At 39.9% G+C, this 24,795-nt stretch overlaps 1 protein-coding gene across 1 annotated transcript in view; it reads left to right on the top strand.

Moving 5' to 3' along the window:
• The window catches only part of LOC140741814 (protein TASOR-like), a 62,963-nt gene that overhangs the window by 14,788 nt on the left and 23,380 nt on the right, over positions 1-24,795 (top strand). The window contains exons 4-14 of the mRNA XM_073072229.1: positions 3,016-3,088; positions 4,008-4,099; positions 5,717-5,851; positions 6,020-6,147; positions 9,135-9,154; positions 12,694-12,799; positions 17,554-17,657; positions 18,088-18,191; positions 18,441-18,510; positions 18,624-18,695; positions 22,073-22,807. Coding sequence (XP_072928330.1) covers positions 3,016-3,088; positions 4,008-4,099; positions 5,717-5,851; positions 6,020-6,147; positions 9,135-9,154; positions 12,694-12,799; positions 17,554-17,657; positions 18,088-18,191; positions 18,441-18,510; positions 18,624-18,695; positions 22,073-22,807 — 1,639 coding nt within the window. The remainder of the gene's footprint in view (positions 1-3,015; positions 3,089-4,007; positions 4,100-5,716; positions 5,852-6,019; positions 6,148-9,134; positions 9,155-12,693; positions 12,800-17,553; positions 17,658-18,087; positions 18,192-18,440; positions 18,511-18,623; positions 18,696-22,072; positions 22,808-24,795) is intronic.

Here is a 24,795-nt window from a genome sequence, read left to right as displayed (position 1 = left end):
TATATTTAGATTTTCAAAAGGCTTTTGACAAGGTCCCACACAGGAGATTAGTGTGCAAACTTAAAGCACACGGTATTGGGGGTATGGTATTGATGTGGATAGAGAATCAGTTGGCAGACAGGAAGCAAAGAGTGGGAGTAAACAGGACCTTTTCAGAATGGCAGGCAGTGACTAGTGGGGTACCGCAAGGCTCAGTGCTGGGACCCCAGTTGTTTACAATATATATTAATGATTTAGACAAGGGAATTAAATGTAGCATCTCCAAGTTTGCGGATGACACGAAGCTGGGTGGCGGTGTTAGCTGTGAGGAGGATACTAAGAGGATGCAGGGTGACTTGGATAGGTTAGGTGAGTGGACAAATTCATGGCAGATGCAATTTAATGTGGATAAATGTGAGGTTATCCACTTTGGTTGCAAGAACAGGAAAACAGATTATTATCTCAACGGTGGCCAATTAGGAAAAGGGGAGATGCAACGAGATCTGGGTGTCATTGTACACCAGTCATTGAAGGTGGGCATGCAGGTACAGCAGGCGGTGAAAAAGGCAAATGGTATGTTGGCATTCATAGCAAAAGGATTTGAGTACAGGAGCAGGGAGGTTCTACTGCAGTTGTACAAGGCCTTGGTGAGACCGCACCTAGAATATTGTGTGCAGTTTTGGTCCCCTAATCTGAGGAAAGACATTCTTGCCATAGAGGGAGTACAGAGAAGGTTCACCAGATTGATTCCTGGGATGGCAGGACTTTCATATGAAGAAAGACTGGATGGACTAGGCTTATACTCACTGGAATTTAGAAGATTGAGGGGGGATCTTATTGAAACGTATAAAATTCTAAAGGGATTGGACAGGCTAGATGCAGGAAGATTGTTTCCGATGTTGGGGAAGTCCAGAACGAGGGTGTCACAGTTTAAGGATAAAGGGGAAGCCTTTTAAGAACTGAGATGAGGAAAAACTTCTTCACACAGAGAGTGGTGAATCTGTGGAATTCTCTGCCACAGGAAACAGTTGAGGCCGGTTCATTGGCTATATTTAAGAGGAAGTTAGATATGGCCCTTGTGGCTAAAGGGATCAGGGGGTATGGAGAGAAAGCAGGTACAGGGTTCTGAGTTGGATGATCAGCCATGATCATACTGAATGGCAGTGCAGGTTCGAAGGGCCGAAGGGCCTACTCCTGCACCTATTTTCTACGTTTCTATCCTCCACTCTTTCACAGCTGTTTTTAGTTTCATTGGTATTTTATTTTCAACACCTTCTGTAGTATCCTCAAACTCATCGTTCCACTAACATTGAAAAATACGGTAGCTAAGTCGTGTGTCTCAGAAGAATGAAAAGCCTTACTGAATTAGTATCATTCCTCCTTGCCTTTCTGCTTGATTGTTGACCCTTCATGGTGAAAACACCGGTAATTTTCTGTTGATCTCCTTAGCCATCACCTTGAAATAAGTATTCTACCTGTTGGTTTCTTTCCCGTTTCATTCTCTCAAACGTTTACCCCTTGGTGGTTTTATTCTAAGAATTGGTTTCAAGATTTGCATTTTTTTAGACCCTTATAGTCCATTATTATCTCCAATCTGTATCTTTGCACAGCATCTACTGATTCCTGCAGATTTTCCTTCATTCAGACTGTTTATTCAAGCAGATAATATCTACCTATTATCAGAATTCCACTGAAGTTACCTATTTGTTCATTATTATTTAATACCCTCCTGTCCTTCCTTTTTCTGCTTTGCCTTTTCAGCTACCTTGAGGCATTTTTGACAAACACTGCAGAAATGTTGTGGAACTAACATCTAGCGAAGCAAAATACCATCAGCCCCTCAGACTGACAACAAGGGTAACTGGGCAAAATAATCCTAACAGTATAATCAGTTTTAAGGTACCAGAATCCCTCAGAGGACAAATAATGAATCTGCATACAAGCATTGCTATGCTTTGAATTTTAGCTGAAGCACAATATTCATTTTTTTCTGTGCTGGACTGTTGTCAATAGATAGCAATTCACAAATAGTTAATATGAAGAATAATAAATTTTGAGTCATCTCTGCACTTTTTCAGATGGCTCATAGATACTAACAAAAGAAATTAAAATTTGTGAAATGCTTCTTAAAGCATGGTATTTGCTTTCAGCTATGAAGCAAAAGTTAGATCTGGATTAATTGCAGAATGTAATATAGGGCAAATGGTAACAAATTATATTGCCCCGTCTTGGTTCACCATTCTCAGGTAATATGTGTTATAGCTGGTAAAGCCACAAATTTTCATGTTTTAGGGAAGCCAGTAGATAGAAATATTAGACTGAAGGCATCCAATAAAAGGGCCCCTAAACTGGGAGAAGTGTTTCCTTTTCCTGATTGATTGCATTCTTTTGTGTAATTTTTTATTAGTTTGTGTGATGTGGAGTAATTCAGTGCAGATGAAGTATGATTTCCTTATTTACTACAGTGTATAAAGTGACTTGTTTTTCAGCTTCACTTTAGGCTAAAATCAATTGATGCGGGTTGTAGAGAGTTGTGTAGCATTTGAGACCACATGTAATACTGCTAGTTTTTTAATGTTATGGTGGTGTTTGTGTATGCATACCACCGTGACATTAAAGCAGGCAGTATGACCATAGAGGCGGGCTGATAAGCTTTATTTCTACAACCTAATGTAGAATCCAAACCTTAAATGTTGACATGGTAATCTGGTTTTACCAATATCATCACTTTTGTGATGTAGGAAATGTGGCAGGCAGCGAGCTTTCACAATCAGCATTGTGATATCATTTTAATAATCTGTTTGAGGGGTAACTTTTTAATGGGGGGTGGAAATTCCAGAGAACCTCTTGCATTCCCCTGAAAGGATATAAAGGGCATTGGTTTAAATTGTATCTGATAGGCTGTTCTTCCAACAATGCAACGCTTTCTGTACTGCTCTGAAATTTTTGTTTTCAAGTTTCTGGAGTTCAAGATTGCTAAATCTTAAGATTGAATCAGTGGCTTTTAAATAACTCCTTTTGTTTTCCCCTTGCTAGGTTGCCACTATTTGTGAGAAAGGATTGTCTGTGGGAAGTTCCAAAGTAACTATTCTTGGAAATCCTGCAATGGGTAAGAAATTTCTTTGTTTAAATTAAAATTGATATTTTTAAATGCATAAAGATGTACAGCTAGTTTGCTTAAATTCTTACTGGAAGGATTTTGAGCATTTGTACTTTCCAGCTTTTATCTAATGCAACCTTTCAAACCAGAGCCTATTGGCTCACTTTGGGAGTAAGAACAGGAAGGTAGATTATTATCTGAACGGTGTAGAGTTGGGTAAGGGAGAAATCCAAAGAGATCTCGGAGTCCTTGTTCATCAGTCACTGAAGGTGAATGAGCAAGTGCAGCAGGCAGTGAAGAAGGCTAATGGAATGTTGGCCTTTATTACAAAGGGAATTGAGTACAAGAGCAAGGAAATCCACACCTGGAGTATTGTGTACAGTTTTGGTCTCCAGGGTTAAGGAAGGACATTCTGGCTGTAGAGGAAGTGCAGCGTAGATTCACAAGGTTAATTCCTGGGATGTCTGGACTGGCTTACGCAGAGAGGTTAGAGAGACTGGGCTTGTACACGCTGGAATTAAGGAGATTGAGAGGGGATCTGATTGAAACATAGAAGATTATTAAGGGATTGGACAAGATAGAGGCAGGAAATATGTTCCAGATGCTGGGCGAGTCCAGTACCAGAGGGCATGGTTTGAGAATAAGGGGTAGGTCATTTAGGACAGAGTTAAGGAAAAACTTCTCCCAGAGAGTTGTGGGGGTCTGGAATGCACTGCCTCGGAAGGTAGTGGAGGCGAATTCTCTGGATGCTTTCAAGAAGGAGCTAGATAGGTATCTTATGGATAGGGGAATCAAGGGATATGGGGACAAGGCAGGAACCGGGTATTGATAGTAATTGATCAGCCATGATCTCAAAATGGCTCGAAGGGCCGAATGGTCTACTTCTGCACCTATTGTCTATTGTCTATTATCATTTTATCTCCTGCAGGTATCTATCTTTCAAAATACTGTGATGTACTTCAGCCCAATCCAATGGATAATGGAAGGAAGGCAGAGATAATAATTTTCAAAATCATAAAGGTATTTTATTTGTTTTGTTTTGTTTTTGAGACTTGTATTTTCAATCTTTGGATTTGTTTTCACATATATCCTGCTATCTCAATTTCAACCTAATTCCAATACAACATAATATACTTTTAAAAATATTTTACTGTTGGCCTGCAGTAGATTAAAAGAGAAGAAAAGATTTCAGTGAATGTGTAGGGTAGTGGTCACCAACCTTTTTAAGCCCAAGATCCCCTACCTCGGCCTTAGTGAAAGGCAAGATCGAGCCCAAATCGATTAGTTACACATATGCGCACCAGGGCAGAAAAGACGAAGTAAAACCCCGCAACCCGGAAGTGACGTATGAACACCAGTGGTCACCACCCTTTTTTGCGCTACAGACAGGTTTAATATTGACAATATTCTTGCTGACCCGGGGGGGGGGGGGGGGGTGGGGGGGGGGTGGGTGGGTGGGTTAAACACGACCGAAATACAGCAATACTCGAAGCAGGTTCCTTATGTCTTGTCTATTCCGCAATTTAGTTTTCATGGCTCTCAGCTGCTGTCCCGCTTGCTCACATTTTTTCCCACTCAAAAAACTCAATGGGTTTGTCTTTAAGTGCAGGGTGCTTGGACTCAGGGTGCCGAAGCAGTTTTGAGGGCTTCGTTGCCTCATTAGACAGCCTCCGGGCCCGAACTCCAGCTGCCCGCCCGCCACCAAATGCCTTGGCCAGGTGCAGCTGGTTGTGGGTGGGGTGAGAGGACAAGGTCAGGGCTGGAGGTCCCTGTACTGGGGTCGCAGTCCGGAGAGAGCGACTGTCAGAGCGAGGAGTGCGACAGGGTGCCCGCCCGCTCTCCCCCCCTCCCCCCCCAATAGGATCCATCGGCCAACAAAAGTTTGGCTCGAGGGATGACTTTCAGTAGATCACAGCGAGGTAGCTGCTCTGCTACCCTGAGCCTGACTTAGGTCGTCTGTGAATATTTTAGCACCGGGTTCCCCACGAACATGCGATGTGGTAGACAGTTTTAGAGGCGGTGCCCATCTGTCCGCACTCCAGGCCAGTAGCAATGGCACTTCTCACCGGTTACCTAAGGCCAACCAGTGATCCCTGGCGCTGGGGTATCACTACGTTTAGGCGACTGATGACCTCGCGTGCATTCAAGTTCCAACAGTGGGCGTGACAGGGAATGAGGAAAGGTGCAGCTGACTCATATCGTTTCCTTGCGGCCCGGTAGATGGGGACCACTGAAGTACACTGTGTAGTCAAGTGTGTGGCGGGGGAGCTAAACGCATGCACACTGGGCAGAAAGAACGGAACTAAAACTCCACAACCAGAAACAATCTCTCATCAGTATTTGTGTATTTTCATTTTTTTTCGGGATCTACTGGGAAAGTCTGGAAGATTGACCAGTCGATCGCATTCGATGGGTGAGCAACCACTAGTGTAGGGGTTCATTGCTGTATAGCAAGATTTTAATTCCTGATGTGCTTGTTGAATCTTTGGGAAATAAACATTCATCATGCTGTAATTATTTCACTGGAAGTATTAATGGGCTGGAAATGGATCCCAATCCAGTTGCTCTATTATAGTGTTATTTTGATGTTTTTAACACAAATATTTAATTTTGACTTTATTAATATTAATTTTTCAGGGAAGGGTAAAAGCTGTCTTGGATAACACCACCAAAAACTTCACCCCTCCCACACCGAAGCATGATTGTCATGTTTTTAGAAACCTTGACCGGGTCCTTTCCCTGTTCACTTACAAAGCATTTGATCTCACCCAGGTACTTTTTGAAAACTATTTTTTGTTACAATACATTTCAATTTCCATTTCTCGAAATACTAAGTGTATTTGTTCATTGGTATATTCTGAAAAATGAGAATCAAGTTTACTTGTTTATGCATGTCTTGTACAGTTTTTTTTTCTTCATTATCATTTTTTAATCTTTCAGTTTTATCTTTATGAATTTGGAAATGAAGGCATAAGGCAATACCCAAGACATGTTTGCCCCTATGCTGTCGTATCTTTCATTTACAAGGAAAATAAAGTCCCCAGCATTGCCAAGCCAGTCACGCTGAGGTAAGGAAAATGCGTGTTCTGATTATAGGTCATTGATCTGAAAAGTTATCTACTTTCTTCCTTCCTAGAAGACTGCCTGAATTACAAAATACTTCCAGAGCATTTTGTTTTAAGGAACAATTGCTCTTAACAGACTGGGGAAAAATTTGTTTTGGATAACGTGAGCTCACTGAGAACTGATGTGGATTTGAACCTTCTTGGTATGGCTTAATACTTCCTGTTAACATACTGACATGGTTTGTGCTTATGGGTTTTCCCATTCTAAAACTTGCTGTTCTCTCTATTGTGAATGAAATTAATGTCTTTTATCAAAATCTGCCAATGCTGAAGAATTGGAAATACGTTAGAAGCCTGGTTTCCTGGGCTAAATGGTTAAAATATAAATGCAACCCTCTCACTGGGCTTGTATACAAACTTGGTTTGTTAGCTAACTCTGCTAACAGCCATGTGACTCGTACCTTCTGGTAACTCAGTTCCCCCGCTCCATGACTAAATGCTACAGCCTTCAGTTTAAGCAGGTGCTGCTGAGCATTTTCAAACTCCACTGGAACACCTTTCGGATTTGGGGGTGGAGGTGGGGGTTAGTTTCCTCAGTCACTCTAGCTACTCTTCCAGGACGTAACATGACAGGTTTAGACTGAGTGCACCACACAGTTCCTCATTTATGCTTGTCATTCTGCTTAGGAAGAACTTGCATCTTCTCAAAAGTAGCTCTGAGCACCAGGTGAATGGACAAGGTCTTCAAGAAATTCTCTTAATTTCTCCTTGCATGCTCCCATAAGCCTTCTCACAATGGCAGCATTTGTTCCCACAAGAATAGAAGCTTCACCTTTTTCATCTGGATCTGGGCAGACCATCACTGGTGTAGCAATAGTTTCAGTTACTCCAACATCTGGTTCTGAAAACTCAAGTTTCAACTACAACTAATCATTGTACGAGTACTCATCAGTACTAAACCCTCAAATCTCAAAAGCACTGAGTGGCATCAATGGTAAATAGGATCTATAAAGTAAAGTAAAATAACTTGAGAACTTGTGTCATAAACTCTGCCATAAATACCTTCGTAGTGTGGACTAACCAATCAGGAGGGACGGAAGGCGAGGTATAAATACCACCAGTCTAGGCATGACTAGTCATCATCCCTGATGACAGTGGCAGAGTTTGTCATTGAAATGTTGGTTAAAATCGAAACCTGTACCTGGCTGGAAGCCCATGAAGAGTTTATTCGTCATATATGCCAGGAAAGCACAAGATTCTTTTTTTAACTAATATTTTGTAATATCTTTTATCTTGCTTTATAAGTCCCAAAGTAATCTACAGAAACATTAGTAAATAAATATTGTTCACCTGGTTGTAAAAAGGAGGTAAAGGTTTGTAAAAGAGTATAAGAAGCCTCTTGTACGAGGGAAGAGAAATGCAGCAGGAGAGGTGCATATGGGACTTTTTCTAGAGCTTTAGACAAAGTCATTTGACGAGGGTCAACCATGGATATTGCATCCTAGCTGTCTAGATACACAAGCCAGGGCAGAAAGTTAGGGGGAGTTAGTTGTTGCTCATGTAACAAGCTCCCACTCTCCATGCATTTGATGAACCCAAAGGAACAGAAAAGACTGATGCTGGTGCCAAACTATAGTGTCACAGGCGTTGCTAGTCTGTGTTGAACTCAATGTAGGACTGCCTTAGGGACTCTAGCTCTGGATTTTTCCCTCTGGATTTACTCTGAAAGCCTTCCTTATGAGTGGGTATAGCCACAAGGCAGAGAAGGTTTGAGATCAGAGTTTTCCTTCTCCTAGAAAAACTGCCAGTCATGGCTGACAGGTCTCATCTGTCCAAATCAATTTGTTTTAAGGTCCCAGGAACCCACTTTTGTCCCTTCTTCTGTCAGTAGAAATGGTTCCCCCAGGCTTGGTAGCTAAACCGCTTGCTCCTGAAGGCCAGGAGATGGACTTTGTTGTTAGAGGCTATTTGAGACTCACACCATTGGAAGCATTTAATTGGTAGTACGAGCTTATCTCCACTACCACCCCTGGCTATAACAACCTTAAGGAACCCAAATCAAATAAGGCATGGCTATCAAGAGTAGAGTCAAAGAATTAATTTGAATACTGAAAGCTTTAGGTGGAGGGGGACACATAGATCCTGAGGGTTGCAGGGTTGGCAAAGGTTGTTGAGGGCCAAAGCCCAAAAGCGAATTGAAAATGGGTGAGAATTTAAAATACACAATGTGTAACTGAGAGTCACTGTAGACCAGTGAAAACTTATAAATGATACGATGCATGCTATGACACATGGACAATAGTTTCTATATAACCTCAAGTTGGAACAAGGGAGATTGACCAGGTATGTGGTGGAGTGATCAACTCTACAGGCAGATATGCATTATTAAAGCTATTTTATGTCATTCACATATTCCTTTGCTCAATATATCCACACTCCCAATTTGTTGTTTACACATTGGTTTATGTATAGCTTTTCATACATTCAATTGTATTTCTTTATTTTCTTGTAACTGCCTGCAAGAAAACAAATCTCAAGGTAATATGGGTAACATGCTTGTATTTTGACAATGAATTTACTTCGACATGTTGCAAATCTGGTCATTTGGGAGGACAGAACTAATGATAAAAAGTCTATACAAGCTGTCCCCAGGTTACGTGTCCAATTGATATTGATAGTTTCCATAATATTAAATTCAATAGACTGACTTGTACATGAATTCATTCCTACTCAACATCTTTTCTGCTTGAGCGCTGAAGAGTCAGTTGTCAGATGCTATTGTAAATATTGGCTACTTGGTTGAGGTAGTGGAGGGTGACTGACAAGGCAGGAATTTTATGTGGGTTCAAAGGGATATGTTGAAATTCTTTGTTTATTGTTTATTGGATTATTGGTGAAGTTGTCAACACAGTTTGCGTGCTCTGTTTGAATTTTGCTTTTTGTGAGACTTTGTTGTTTATATCTAATAATGTACATTTTTTCCCTTGCAGCTCAGAAAAGAATTGTTCAGGTATGTTCCTGCTCATTACAAAAGCAAAATATTGTAAATATAACCAGAAATCTATCAAAGTAATCATTAGACAGCTTTGTGAAAAGAGGAAATATATTAGCATTTCAGGCAAGTTGTATTTGATTTTTGCAGTGCTGTCAGCCTAAAATGTTAACTATTCCTTTCCAGAGACTTCCTGGCTTGCTTTTGATATTTGATTATTTCCTGGTTTTTGTCATGTACTTGAATTTTCAGTAGAAAACATCTGTAAAGCTGTAGTACCACAGTAATGTGTTCTTTTTCTGTAATTGACTGATACCAAGGTGAGATCCTTGTTGAAAACCACAGAAATCTAATAAATCATTAAAATATTCTCTGCTGTCCAAAGAAAGCTTCAGAAATGTGCAAAAAAGGATCTTTCATTTCTGAAATGTTGTATCGCTTTTGCCCTGGCTTTTAGTAATTGTATGTATAGCAGCATACAGTGATACCATAAGGGCCATGCCAAATTTGTTAAGAAAGCAATTGATTGCATCAGCCCTAATGTAATTGATAAATTTGTTTCTGATTCTAACCATCCAATGTGTACAAAGTGAAAGAAAGGAGCACAATATAAAATTAATTTGTTTTTTAAATCTTCATTTTAATAGCATCTTAAGTTCCTTGTGCTCTAAGTTTTGACCTTTTCTGAACTCTAGTTTGAAAATCTAACTTGTTTTGTCATAGTCCACCTGTGCTACCAGATTAAAACTCAGCAGGTTTGCTCTGATAAGCAATTCAAAACCTCTATTCCATTGAAATAGATTCTGGGAAGAGGAACAACAACATACACAAAATGCTGGTGGAACACAGCAGGCCAGGCAGCATCTATAGGAGAAGTACTGTCGACGTTTCGGGCTGAGACCCTTTGTCAGGACTAACCGAAAGGAAAGCTAGTCAGAGATTTAAAAGTAGTGGGGGGAGGGGGAAATGTGAAATGATAGGAGAAGACCGGAGGGGGTGGGATGAAGCTAAGATCTGGAAAGGTGATTGGTGAAAGTGATACCGAGCTGGAAAAGGGAAAGGATCATGGGACGGGAGGCCTCGGGAGAAAGAAAGGGGGGAGGGGAAAGCACCAGAGGGAGATGGAGAACAGGCAAACAACTAAATATGTCAGGGATGGGGTAAGAAGGGGAGGAGGGGCATTAACGGAAGTTAGAGAAGTCAATGTTCATGCCATCAGGTTGGAGGCTACCCAGCCGGTATATAAGGTGTTGTTCCTCTAACCTGAGTTTGGATTCATTTTGACAGTAGAGGAGGCCATGGATAGACATATCAGAATGGGAATGGGACATGGAATTAAAATGTGTGGCCACTGGGAGATCTGCTTTTTCTGGCGGACCGAGCATAGGTGTTAGCAAAACGGTCTCCCAGTCTGTGTCGGGTCTCGCCAATATATAAAAGGCCACACCAGGAGCACTGGACGCAGTATACCACACCAGCCGACTCACAGGTGAAGTGTCACCTCACCTGGAAGGACTGTCTGGGGCCCTGAATGGTGGTGAGGGAGGAAATGTAAGGGCAGGTGTAGCACTTATTCCGCTTACAAGGATAAGTGCCAGGAGGGAGATCGGTGGGAAGGGATGGGGGGGGGGGGGCGAGTGGACAAGGGAGTCGTGTAAGGAGCGATGCCTGCGGAAAGCGGGGGGGGGGGGGAGGGAAAGATGTGCTTAGTAGTGGGATCCCGTTGGAGGTGGAGTAAGTTACGGAGAATTATACGTTATTATGAATTATGCTGCCTGGCCTGCTGTGTTCCACCAGCATTTTGTGTGTGGTGTTGTTTGAATTTCCAGCATCTGCAGATTTCCTCGTGTTTGCTGGGAAGAGAATGTTGGTTGAAATTCAGAAATAAACACAAACTTTTAATGAACATTACATGCATTTTTAAATTTTGGATCTCAGTTGTTAGAGCATGTTAAAAGCTCTGTGGTGTTCATTTTAATTATACAGTGGATTCCGGTTAATCGGGACACATTGGGACCAGAACATTTTGGTCCAACTAAGTAGCTGCCCCAATTAGCTGAAGTTTCATGGAAATAGTTTAAAACATTAAAAAAAAAGACATCACCAGCATTTAATTGTGTAACATATCATGTATTTGAATGAAATACAGAACAAATTAGAACACTAATACTACTACTTTTGTACTGTTTTGTATACTGTAAAACTGTAGTTTTAATTGTCATCGACAGAGGAATTCATCCATGGTGTACGCTACCTTGTTCTTTTGATTGATTGTGAACAGCGAAAAACAGGATAGGTACCCAGTGCAGATAACGGACTGGCTTCATACAATGTTTTCAACATTTGCACGCTCCAGATCCTCATTTGGATTGTAGTATTCAAGATGATTGTCGACACCTTCAAGTTCTTCGTAGTTCCCAATTTGTTGAAATAGTGAAATTGTCATTTTTACTCCCAGCCGTTCTGTCATCTCTAAGCCTGAATGCTTGAAACTGCAGAGAACAAAGCAACCCTATATTGGCTTACTGCTTACTTCTCGCCAACTATCAGTGACAAAAATCACTGCCTTTTGAACATAAATACACACAGCTGACATTATTTTGAAAACTGATCGCTGTAAGCATGGTGTAGTAGCCACACAAGTGCTCATGACAGTCACTAGTTAGAAACTCGCAACAGTTTCCTGCCATAATTAGGTGGTATAGTGTCCCAAATAAATGAAGGGATTCCTGGATATTTTCTCAATTAATTTTTGTTCTTTAAATATTGTCCTAAATAAGTGGCTGCCCTGGTTAACTGATTGCTCAATTGACCAGAATCCACTATGTTTTGTGTATCTAATTTGTGATTTATAGATAAATAATCATCAATATTTTCAATTTTTTCCTGGTACATTCATTCTAGACCTATTTTCCATATTTTAGTTTTGAACTACTAAAATCTATTTGCTTAGTGTATGTGCTTCATTATTTAGGATGAGATACTAATTTTATAATCTGGTTTTTAACATTTTCATAGTAACATAAATAGCCAAGAAAGGGGTTCTGCTCTCAGATATGTGCATCTCTAAATATGTAGTTTGATAGTTTAAGCTCATGGGCAGTCTATTTGTAACCAGTCTTTGGGCATTTAGATTAGGTTAGCTTTATTTATCACAAGTACATTGAAAATACAGTGAAATGTGTCCTTTGTGTCAAAGACCAGCACATTCTGAGGATGTGCTGGGGGTAGCCCATGTGTGTCAACATGCTTCTAGCACCAACTTTGGAATGTGGGAGGGAACTGGATCACCCAGATGAAACCCACATGGTGATGGGGGGTATGTAGAAGTTCCTTACTGACAGTGGTGGAATTGAACTCTGGTTGCTGGCATTTCTTCTGGACTTTGCTATCATTGTGATCTGGGGATACTGTTAACTCCGGATATGTGGGTTACCAATTATTCAGAACAATTACATTGTCTCACTTACATTGTGATGAACAAAACTACAGGTATATCATCTATTTAATTTTAATTTTCTACTTGAGCATTTGAATTAAAAGTTGTTTCTCTTTAGAAAAGTCTTACTACACAATCTGGAAAGGACAACTTATGAACAAAGGGAGGCTTCTGTGCTTTGGTTCTTTACAGTCAGCTACCCAACCGTTTCAGCCATTCAAATTGTAAGTACTTATTTCTCTATGCTTTATGGCTTGATTGGTGAACAGGGGAAAATTGTGCAAATTAGTGTTGAGAATGACTCTGGCATAGTGAAGACTAGCAATGTTCTGTTGCTGGAATATGATGACACTTCAAATTGTATTTTTCTGAATCTTTCAAGTAGTGAAAAACAATTTTTTAAAATGGGTGAAGGCTAAAATATATCCTAATGCTTGAATTCTGAGTGGAAAATTTGATGCTATAGTTGTCAAATGTTCAATAATTTGACATAGTAAATCTCGGTAGGATTTGGAGCGCTGTAGTAACGTAGCATTTAGCATGCTGCTATTATAGCTTGGGGCATTGGACTCCAATTCCATTGCCTCCTATAAGAAAGATTGTACGTTCCTTCCATGTGCACGTCAGTTTCCTTTGAGTGCTCTGATTTCCTCCCACAGTCCAAAGATGTACTTGTCAGTAGCTTATTTGGTCATTGTAAATTGTCCTGTGATTAGACTAGGGTTAAATCGGGCACTGTGGGTAGCTTGGTAGGCTGGAAAGATCTGTTCCATGCTGCAGCTCTTTACATAAATAAATAAACCAGTCTGAAATTGTACCTGATCATACTGTTGTGCAGGGTATGTAATTTTGGTTTCTGTGTATATATCTCCTTCCAGCCATTAAGAGTAAAATTAAGTACTGCATGAAATGCTCAAGTATCAGTCAGACATCTTTAGTAAGATTCAAGATTATGTAATGTAATTTCTAGTATACACATGTAAAACACAATTGTTACTCTGGATCTGATGGAGCACAAAAACCCCCACCAAGATAAAGAATACAATAAAACATGATAAATATAAATACTGTATGCACAATAGCTAATTGTACATAAATTGGTTGCATGTACATAAGATGCTGGATACAAGAGTGTCTACATTAGATGACTGGCAGGAAATAATAAAGTAATGGTGGTAGGGTGAGTTAGTGGATGAAGGTGTTGATCAGCTTATTGCTCCAAATGTTTTGGAATTTGGTGTCCTGGTGTGGATATGACGCAGGCTGGAAGATTGTGGCCCAAATTTTGTACCTTCCATCCTTGGATCAAAGATTAGGAAGAAATGTATTTTATCACATTTAAATGTCACAGTTGATTTATCATCATCTGTTATTGACCATGTTGTGTGTATAAAAAGCATTTCTTGACTTGCCTGAATCAACTTTGGGTGAATCTAGCTCCAACTTTATAATTTGCTTACCAATCCAAGACTCCCTTACAAGTGGAAGTTATTCTTTCATTGACTTTAAGTTTCAGGGATACAACCTGAGGCGAGGTCTACCCTAATTTAACCTTTGAACTCATTCCAGGTATTATTTTGGCAAAGTGTCTTGGCCCAAAACATTGACTGTACTTTTTTCCATAGATGCTGCCTGGCCTGCTGAGTTCCTTCAGCATTCTGTACGTGTTGTTTGGATTTCCAGCGTCTGTTGATTTTCTCTTGTTTGTGTTAAGACTGGTAAATCCTCAGTGAAACAGGGTGTACAGTCGGCCCTCCTTATCTGCGAGGGATTGGTTTCGGGACCCATTGCGTTTACCAAAATTTGCGGATGCTCAAGTCCCTTATTCAACCAGTCTCAGTGTGGTGGACCTTAGGACCCAGCGGAACCCAAGACCTTATTTAACCTGTCTCAGTGCAGTGGACATTAGGACCCAGCGGTAGAGATCTGAATCCACAGTGTTTCTGTTCACGAAAATAATCACGATAACGATTGAAAATAAAGCGGAAATAATAAAGCGATCGGAAAGAGGTGAAACACCATTGGTCATTGGAAAAGTGTTAGGCTATGTCGGTCAACGATTGGAACAATTTTAAAGGATGAAGTGAGAAAGGCTGTGCCTTGATGAAAGCTACAATTATTACTAAACAACGCAGTGGTTTAATTATTGGGTTTTTGAGTTTTTGATCCTCATATCAACCCGGCACGGTGGAGAGCGCCCTCGATAGCGATCTGTCACTAGATTGAACTCGGGAACTTCCTGAGCCCAGCACTGAAACATACGTTCCTAAGTGTTTTATATGCATAGAAAGGTAAAATATATACTATATACGAATGCAAACATTTGACTAACTGACACTAAATAATACCGGATGTACCTGTTCTGATTTACTTAGTAAGAGAACTTCCGATATTTTTCGACCCCGATCCACGATAAGCCACGCACATCCTCCCATACACTTTAAATCATCTCTAGATTACTTATAATACCTAATACAATGTAAATGCTATGTAAAATGGTTGTTATACTGCATTGTTTAAGGAATAATGACAAAAAAAAGTCTGTTCATGTTCGAACAGCAAGTGCTGGAAGAGCACTTCCGGGTTTTCGCGATTCGCAGTTGGTTGAATTCGTGGATGAAGAATTCGTGGTTAAGGAGGGCCGATTGTAATTAAGAATTTGCATTTGCTAAATATGCCAACCATATTTTTTGGCATTTTCTGCATATCTCAGCATTTTTACCCACATATGTGTACTCTTTTGACTTCAACTGTTTTGTTGGTAGACATGGATATTCATTCCCGTTTATTAATGGCTATCGATCTGTTCTTGCGTTCTCTTTAATCATTTAAAAAATAAGATTTTAATTCTTATATTCAGCTTATTTTTCTGCTCTATTATACATTGTGCACTTGTCAGAAGTCTTGCTGGGTCACTGTCAACTAAACCCCTCACACCTGAATTAAAATGGTCTTGCATTTACTCATTTTGGTAACCGTGCTTGGATTTAAATTGAGATAAACCTGATCCGCTATGCTATTTAAGCAGAGTAAAGTGTAAATGAAATATCCTTTGTGCCCAGGTGGAGGTTGCATTTAGGAACTGGTTTCCTGCAGCTTTATGTTCTTATAGTGTATACACTCAGTGGCCACTTCATTGTGTTCAGAGTGAAACCTGATGTCTTCTGCTGCTGTAGCCTATACACTTCAAGGTTCAAGATGTGTTCAGAGATGCTCTTCTGCACAACACTGTTGTAATTTGTGGTTATTTAAATTACTGTCGCCTTCCTGCCAGCTTGGTCCATTCTCCTCTGCCTTTTCTCATTAACGAGGAATTTTTACCCACAGAACAGCCACTCACTGGATATTAATTTTTTGCACCATTCTCTGTAAACTTGTATAGAAACTGTTAAGCACAAAAATCCCAGGATATCGGCAGTTTCTGAGACTCTCGAACCACCTTGTCTGGCACCAACAATCATTCCACAGTCAAGGTCATTTAGATCACATTTCTTCCCCATTCTGTTGTTTGGTCTGCATACCAACTAAACCTCTTGACTATGTCTGCATACTTTGATGAATTGAGTTACTGCCACATGATTGGCTGATTAGATATTTGCATCTGTATATAATAAAGTGGCCACTGAGTGTATGTGCTTTGAATGTTTAATATTTCCCTCTCAAGAAGAGTTAAAAGTCCTGCACTCATCCTTGGCTACAGCTTTTCAAAGATGAGTCTCTAATCTTTACTCTAATTCCTCCTGGAGATGCTTTATTGTTCTTTCGCAGAATTCATGGAATAAGGTTGTTATAATCACAAAATTACACAAATGCAGTAATCTAAGTATATGTTGCCAATTGTAAAGAAGCCACCTACTTAATACTCCTGCTAACAACACCCACCATTTCGGTGAGCAGTGCAAAATATACTTGTGACTCTTAAGTCGTATGGATTCCCTGGTACTGATAAGTTTGTTAACCTTCGCAAAGGTGGTTCTATTGCCCAGATGGAATTTGATTGCCCCTTGGTGGTGGTCTGCCTGAAGCACAAACTGTTTCATTTTCTGGAATTTCACTGAATTCAGGTGAAGGCTGCATCCATAGCTCTGGAGTGCTGTTTGCCTTTTATAGAATCAAATTGTGTGTCCTTTGTTTTGTAACCTTGCTCCTCGGCCATGACTCCTTTGCAATTAATATTTAAGAATATTATCTTGTTTTACAAGTCGCCATTCAATTGTTACAAATGACAAAAAGTGTAGTCATAAGTTTATAATAAATATTTAAACTATTCTCAACTGGAGGCTTCCCAGTTTATTTACAGACCTTGTCTTCTGTTTCATTTCTCATTTTTAGTCCACATTGCATTGAATGCAGGAAAGATATGTCCACATTGTATTCAAACTCTTTCTAAAGGGGTCTTACCATTTAAATAGTGTTCTGCCCATCTTTGATTCCAATAAGCCAGTCAATCAATTAAAAAATTGTTGAAGCTGACTCTAATTTAATTGAATATTTACGTGTTTGATTGCACCTTGTCCTTTCCCAAAGTATTCTTGGCTTGATATTTAAGTCATGAACAATTTTTTTTTCAATGAATTGGTGGCGAGTTGGGATATTTGACTGGGATCACAGCAAGTTGTTACACTACTTCAGTCATCTCTTTCAAAGAAAACTATAGTTAAAGGAAATGCAATGTGCCCTCTGATGGAAATTATAGAAAGTTCTCTCAATAAAAGCAGAATAGATTCTCTAAAGAATTTCAGTAAGGGAAAGCTAGCTGCCACAGGATTGAACGTATTGTTGACCTTAGTTATTTTAATAGTAGTGTGATCATCTGGAGAATTGTGTCATCAATGAACTACAGTGCTGAATGTAGTATTATAGTTCATTGTTATTAATGTACGGTTAAATATCTTTTGGTCTCAGATGTTTAATTGGAATGCAAGTCTGTCTTTGGTTGAATTTGCAGATCTTATTTAATCAACCCTTTACCCTTTAGGCCTGAGAAACTTGACATCAATATGATTATGAGTGTTGATTGCTTGAAAAATAAAATTCCAGTGACCGTATTCCAAAAAGCAACTTTCTCTGGGATTCGAGAAGGTAAGAACTTGGTTGAATTTGTGGTGAACCTTTTTGATCAGAGTTCTCCCTCTTGCCTTTTGAAGACAACTGTCAATTAAATAAATTACTTAATATTAGCAATTTGGCTGTGATTCAGCTAGTCATCCCCAAATCTGTGATTTTATGTAATTGGAGAGTGGGGAAACACTTAGTTAATGTCTGGTTTTTACTATGCCCCTTGAATTAGTTCATTTCCATCTGTTATCTAATTTTTGTGACCAGAGTAGAAAATCTGCCAAATTGCCTTTATGTATGCTTTTTCTTTATCACCTCTTGTTTCCTTTGACAATAATAGACTGTAAAATTGTTTTACAGCTAGAAATGAGCTTCTTTGCTTGCTTATATCTTAAAATATCAAGCTACCAGATACTGTTAAATAATGATCAGCATCAATGTACTTTTTCCCCAGTACTGAAGAATGGAATGTATTATAGCTTATATGACCTTGTGGAACAAAGCAAAACGGGAAGGAATTTGGAGGCTCTGCTTAATAAACTAGAAGAGGATAAACTAGTGAGTTAATCCATTCAGTGAATGTATAATATATTGAAAACACATAGTTAAAATAATTTGACTAAGCTCATTTTAATTAGATGATTAATTTCAACCATGACTGCTTTTTGGTATTAAAGCTAAGAAAATTTTGTATTCTGGTGTTGAACTTTATGTTGAGGCTGTCAGTGTCACTATTGTGTCAATGTTATTTTCCATATCCTATTTGTATTTTTGTGATCATTTAAGACTTACTGTCTTTAACCATAGGTTTTTATAAAACCCTTGGATGATCGTGGATTTCTGATTTTATTTTCTCCCTCAGAGATGGCGGATAATGGTAAGCAATTGCTCAGTATTATATGGAACGATGTTATAGTTTTTGCATTTAGGAAACTTAGAATTTTAGTATACTCATAACTCCTATTTTGAATGTATTTTTGTTTAAAACAGGACCTCAAAACTTGAAGCCCAAGTGTCTTCAAGCACTATTTTTATTTCCAGAGTCGCGAATGAGTGATGTCGGTAAGTTGAATCATTAAATTCAAATAAGTCCAGAAGTAATTTGCTGAAAATAAGTCTCAGTAAGTGCAAGAGATGTTCCCCTTGGTGGCGCAATAATATCAGCGCCGGACTTGAGCGAAGGTTCCAGAGTTCGAATCCAAGTCAGGTTGAGCGTTACACTAGCAACTCGGCCTTGTAAAAACAAGAATAGCTTGCTATGGAAACACTGTCGTGACAGTGCCCCGATAACTCCACTGCCGAGTTAAGGGCTATTCTTCTTCAAGTGCAAGAGATGCTTATAAATTGTTGTGGCATTTAATTAATACCGTAGATAATATTTGTCTTTACATTAGTTTTTTCAATTTATTCTGTTCCTTAATATTTAATTTATGCACTTCAGTTTATTTATGTGTAATCCATCTGTAGATTTTACCCTTAAGGTATTATGTGTTATGTATATTAGAGTGCTTTGTACCCTGGTTTGGAGAAATGTCTTGTTTGACGGTATACATGTGGCAATAAACTTGATTTGACTTTCACCATCTTGTTACAGAGTAGCTGGATGATCTAAAAATGGCAAATTTGCCCATTTTGGGCAAGAAGTGGAAATAGTTTTTGTAATAATTAGTACTCAGATCCTTGAAGTGCACTTGTTTTAATTAATTCCATTTAACAATGAATGAGAAGAAATATTTCAATCTTAATCTAGAATCAAAATGACTACAGATACTGGAAGTATGAAATAAAAATAGAAAATGCTGCAAGTACCTTGCAGGATGTGGAACATCTCTTGAGAGAAATGAGAGTTAATGTTTCAGGTTAATCAAAACTATGAAACATTGTGAGTGAAATACATCTTAAATTGCAGAGGAAGAGAAAGGCTAGACTGGTTACCAGAGAAAGTAAATAATAAAATTGGTTGGGGTACCTGCTGAAAAAGGGTGAGGAAAGTTTTTTGAAGCTCCTGCCTGGAAGAGATGAATGAAAACAGACGAAAGGTGCTGGGGCTGTGACATACAAAAACACTGCCAATGCCAGAAACCTGACCAAGAATGCTGGAAAACCTCATCTGATCAGGCAGCTCAGTGGGGAGAGGATAACTGAGTTAATGTAGAGTTAGATCATTTAACAAAACTGGTGAGTTCTGATAAAAGTTGGAAAAAGCTACTTAATTGAAATTGTCGTGTCCTGGGGACTGTAATGTTCTGTGTTGGCAAGTGCATAGCTGCTTTTCAGAACGTCTAAAGATGACTCAAATAATCTAGTTGACTTTTTTGCTTTAATTCTTTTCCCTGCTCCAATTTTAACCTTTGTTTGGCCACCTACACTGACAAAGCTTGACATTTGCTCCGAGTAGACATTCAACATTGAATTGAACAGTTTCACATTATCACTCTTTAAGTTTTGTTTCCAAGCTAGCAGATCTTCTGAAGCCACAAACACACATTCAGTTCTTTTGAATATTTGTCAAAATAATACTTCAGTTCTGTTATTTTCTCTGAATAAATGCTGCCTGATCTGGTGAATATTTTCAGCATTTTTTAAATCGCATTTCTAGCAACTGCATTGTGTTATAAACATGAAAAAATCTGCAGATGCTGGAAATCCAATGCAGCACATGCAAAATTGTGGAGGAACTTGGCAGGCCAGGCAGCATCAATGGAAAAGGGTAATCAGTCAATGTTTTGAGCTGAGATCCTTCATCAGGTCTGGAGAGGAAAGGGAAGGAGTTAGGGTATGAAAGTGAGGGGAGGGGAGGTGGTAGGTGATAGGCAAAATGGGGAGGGGTGGTGAAGAGCTGGGAAGTTGATTGGTGAAAGAGATCAAGGGCTGGAGAAGGGGGTATCTGATAGAGAACTGAAGAAAGGAGGGGGAAGAGTACCAGAGAAGTAATGGGCAGGTAAGGAGAAGAGGTGAGAGAGGGCAAGAGGAATGGGGAATGGTGAAGGTGGGGGGGGAAAGGGAGTAATTACCAGAAGCTCAAGAAATCGATGTACATTCCATCAGGTTGGAGGCGACCCAGTTGGAATATAAGGTGTTCCAACCTGAGTGTGGCCTCATTGCGACAGTAGAAGAGGCCACGGGCTGGCATGTCAGCATGGGAAGCGGAAGTAAAATGGTTGGCCACTGGGAAATCTCAATTTGTGTGGCAGAAGGTAATGAAGGTGCTTGCGGAAGCAGTCTCCCAATCTGCGTTGGGTCTCACAGGAGGCCACACCAGGAGCATTGGATACAGTAGATGACCCCAACACATTTGTAGGTGAAGTGTCACCTCACCTGGAAGGACTGTTTGAGGACCAATTTGTAGTGACGGAAGTAGTGTAGGGGCTAGTGCGGCAATTGTTCCACTTGCAAGCATAGGTAACGGGTAGGAAATCAGTGCAGAGGGATGAGTGAACGAGTTGTGCAGGAAGTGATCCCTGTGGAAGAATGGTGGGGGGGGAAGATGTGCTTGGTGGGATCCTGTTGGAGATGGTGGAAGATGTGGAGAATTATGTACTAGTGGAGTGGTAGGTGAGAACAAGTGAAACCCTATCCCTGGTGTGATGGCAGAAGGATGGAGTGAGGGCAGATGTGTGCAAAATTGAAGAGATCTGGGTGAGGGCAGCATTAATGGAGGAAGTGAAGACCCTTTATTTGAAGGGGGACATCTCAGTTGTTCTGGAATGATGAACCTCATCCTGAGAGCAGATGTGGCGGAAGCAAAGGAACTGAGAGAAGTGAGTGACTTTTTTTTTTACAGGGTACAGGGTGGGAAGAGGTATTGTACAGATAGCTGTGAAAATTGGTGAGTTTATGAAAGATATCAGTAGATATCTTGAGATGGGAGACCGAGAGATTGAGAAAGGGGAGAGAGCATTGTTTTATATCTCACATTACTAGTGTTTTTTTTGTTCTGTCCTCTTCTTTCATTCTCTTTACATTTTCAGACAAATAAGCTTGAATAACAAGCTTTTGTCACTCACTGAGACAGCACCACCACTGCCTTTTATTCTCTCTGGAGACACCTGTGGTAGGGTGGAAACAATTGATTCCCTCAAGCTTTTATGCCATTTCTGCAACTTAAAACCTATTGGATTTTTGTCTTGAATATAACCTGAAATGTTCCTTTTTTCCCCCTCTCTCCACTACCTGGTATGCTGAGTATTTTCAGCATTTCTTGTTTTTATTTCAAGGCTTGATCGTAGTACTGAGAATATTCCGTCTCTCAGTAGGATTTGAGTATTTGTTGTGTTTTGTATTTTTTTTAAGTACTGTAACAATTTACAAACAAATGCCATAACTCATTCTCAAAGGCATTTGTTCATAAATTAGTTTTCTCAATGTCTGACTTGTATTTTAACAACTAAGTCTATGCCTGGTTTACTAAGCTTGTGGTTGTTTGTGTTCTTTTGTAGGAAGCATTAAGGGAAATACTAAGTGTATTCCAACTGTACACAATGACCCAGAGGCAGTACCCCAGCTGTCAAAGATTATACCTGCAATACATTTTGCTCTGGATAAAATTCGGAAAGAGCTGCCCTGTAGCTTACAGAAAGCAACCATAGATGCAGCATTTAAAAATAATATAACTGATTACCTGTCAAATTCACTGCAAAAGGGGGCTTTTGCTGAAAATGGGAAACCTCCTCAATTTACTATTCCTGCTTATGAGGAGAAACGATTCCCTTCGTTCCAGCAGAAGAGATCAAATTTATCAAGAATCTTGCGTTCTTATATTTTTTTCCCTCATCGTTATCAGTTTGATGTTTTTAAAGCTGTGGAGATGTTAAACCAATATCCTAATCCTAATATGGAAATGCTTGATCCTCCTGTGTGTGCTGAAGAGGAGCAGAAATTTGATCCTGTACCAGAGATTATTGCTCAGGAACTGGGGAACCCTCAAGTGAAAAACATTGCAGTGGACAGTAATGTCCTTTTGCCTACTGATAATATAGCTGATCATGATCCAGATAAAATCCGAGAGCTTATTGACTTGATTTATAGCAGGAAAAGGCTTGGGCCAGGGGAGCCTGCTGCAATGAATATTGAAAAGCTTGCACACTGTATATCTGACAAAGATGATCTTGGATTGAAAAGAAAGTTGGAATTTGTTTCTGAGAGGAGCCACAAGCAAATGAAAATTACTGAAGGTATTGCAATGACACTGTAAATTAATATAATGAAATTTATGGTATATTAAAAATGGTATGCCTGAGGTTATGGTTATTTTAGCTTTTGGCCAAGAACATTGAATATAACCTAAATAGTAACGAAGAAAAACCTACAGCACAATACAGGCCCTTCGGCCCACAATGCTGTGCCGAACATGTACATACTTTAGAAGTTACCTAGGGTTACCCATAGCCCTCTATTTTTCTAAGCTCCACGTACCTATCCAGGAGTCTCTTTTTAAAAAAAACAACCCCATTTTAGCTACCTCCACCATTGTCACCAGGAGCCCATCCACGCACTCACCACTGTGTTTTAAAAAAAACACGACAACAACTTACCCCTGACATCCCTTCTGTACCTACTTCCAAGCACCTTAAAACTGCCCTCTCATGTTAGCCATTTCAGCCATGGGGAAAGTCCTCTAACTATTCACATGATCAGTGCCTCTCATCATCTTATACACCTCTATCAGGTCACCTCTCATCCTCTGTCACTCCAAGGAGAAGAAGCCAAGTTCACTCAACCTATTCTCACAGGGCATGCTTCTCAATCCAAGCAAGCAAAGTATTTATTAAGTACCTCCGCTACCTCCTCCGGTTCCATACATACTTTTCCACTGTCACACTTGATTGGTCCTATTCTCTCACGTCTTATTCTCTTGCTCTTCACATACTTGTAGAATGCTTTCGGGTTTTCCTTAATCCTGCTCATCAAGGCCTTCTCATAGCCCCTTCTGGCTTTCATAATTTCATTCTTAAGCTCCTTCCTGCTAGTCTTATAATTTTTTAGATGTCTGTCATTACCTAGATTTTTTTTTTGACTCTTTCGTATGCTTTTTGACTAGATTTTCAACAGCCCTTGTACACCATAGTTCTTGTACCCCACCACCCTTTCCCTGTCTCATTGGAACATACCTATGCAGAACACCATGCAAATATCCCCTGAACGTTTGCCACATTTCTGCTGTACGTTTCCCTGAGAACATCTGTTCCCAATTTATACTTTCAAGTTCCTCCCTGATAGCTTCATATTTCCTCTTTCTCCAATTAAACACTTTCCTAAGTTGTCTGTTCCTATCCCTCTCCAATGCCATCGTATAGGAGTTAGAATTGTGATCACTATCTCCAAAATGCTCTCTCACTGAGAGACCTGACCAGGTCCATTTCCCAATACCAGATCAAGTACAGCCTCTCCTCTTGTAGGCTTATCTGCATATTGTGTCAGGAAACATTCCTGAAGACACTTAACAAACTCCACTCCATCTAAAACCCTTTGCTCTAGGGAGATGCCAATCAATATTGGGGAAATTAAAATCTCCCAAATCTGTCTCCATATCTGCTCCTCGATGCCCTGTTACTATAAAAAACACCCAGTAGAGTTATTGACCCTTTCCTGTTTCTAACTTCCACCCACAGAGACTCAGTAGACAATCCCTCTATGACTTGCTGCTTTTCTGCAGCCGTGTCACTATCTCTGATCAGCAGTGCTACACACCCACCTCTTTTGCCTCCCTTCCTGTCCTTTCCGAAACATCTAAAGCCTAGCACTGCAAGTAGCCATTCCTGCCCTTGAGCTATCCAAGTCTCTGTAATGGCCACAACATCACAGCTCCAAGTACTGATTCACGATCTAAACTCATCCACTTTGTTCATGATACTCCTTGCATTAAAATAGACACATCTCAAACCATCAATCTTTGAGTATATCCCTTCTCTATCACCTGCCTAAATCCTTCTCACACTGTCTACAAGCTTTCTCGATTTGTGAGTCAACCGCCCCTTCCTCAGTCTCTTCAGTTTGGTTCCCAAACCCCAGCAATTCTAGTTTAAGCTCTCCCCAATAGCCTTTGCAAACCTCTCTGCCAGGATATTGGTCGCCCTCAGATTCAAATGCAACCTGTTCTTTTTGTACAGGTCACACCTTCCCCAAAAGAGGTCCCAATGATCCAGAAATCTGAACCACCTGC

The sequence above is a fragment of the Hemitrygon akajei genome, chromosome 19 (assembly GCF_048418815.1).
Source record: "Hemitrygon akajei chromosome 19, sHemAka1.3, whole genome shotgun sequence".
In the NCBI taxonomy this organism is placed as follows: domain Eukaryota; kingdom Metazoa; phylum Chordata; class Chondrichthyes; order Myliobatiformes; family Dasyatidae; genus Hemitrygon; species Hemitrygon akajei.
Note: the sequence above shows the minus strand (reverse complement) of the source record. Positions and strands in the feature narration are given on the sequence as shown.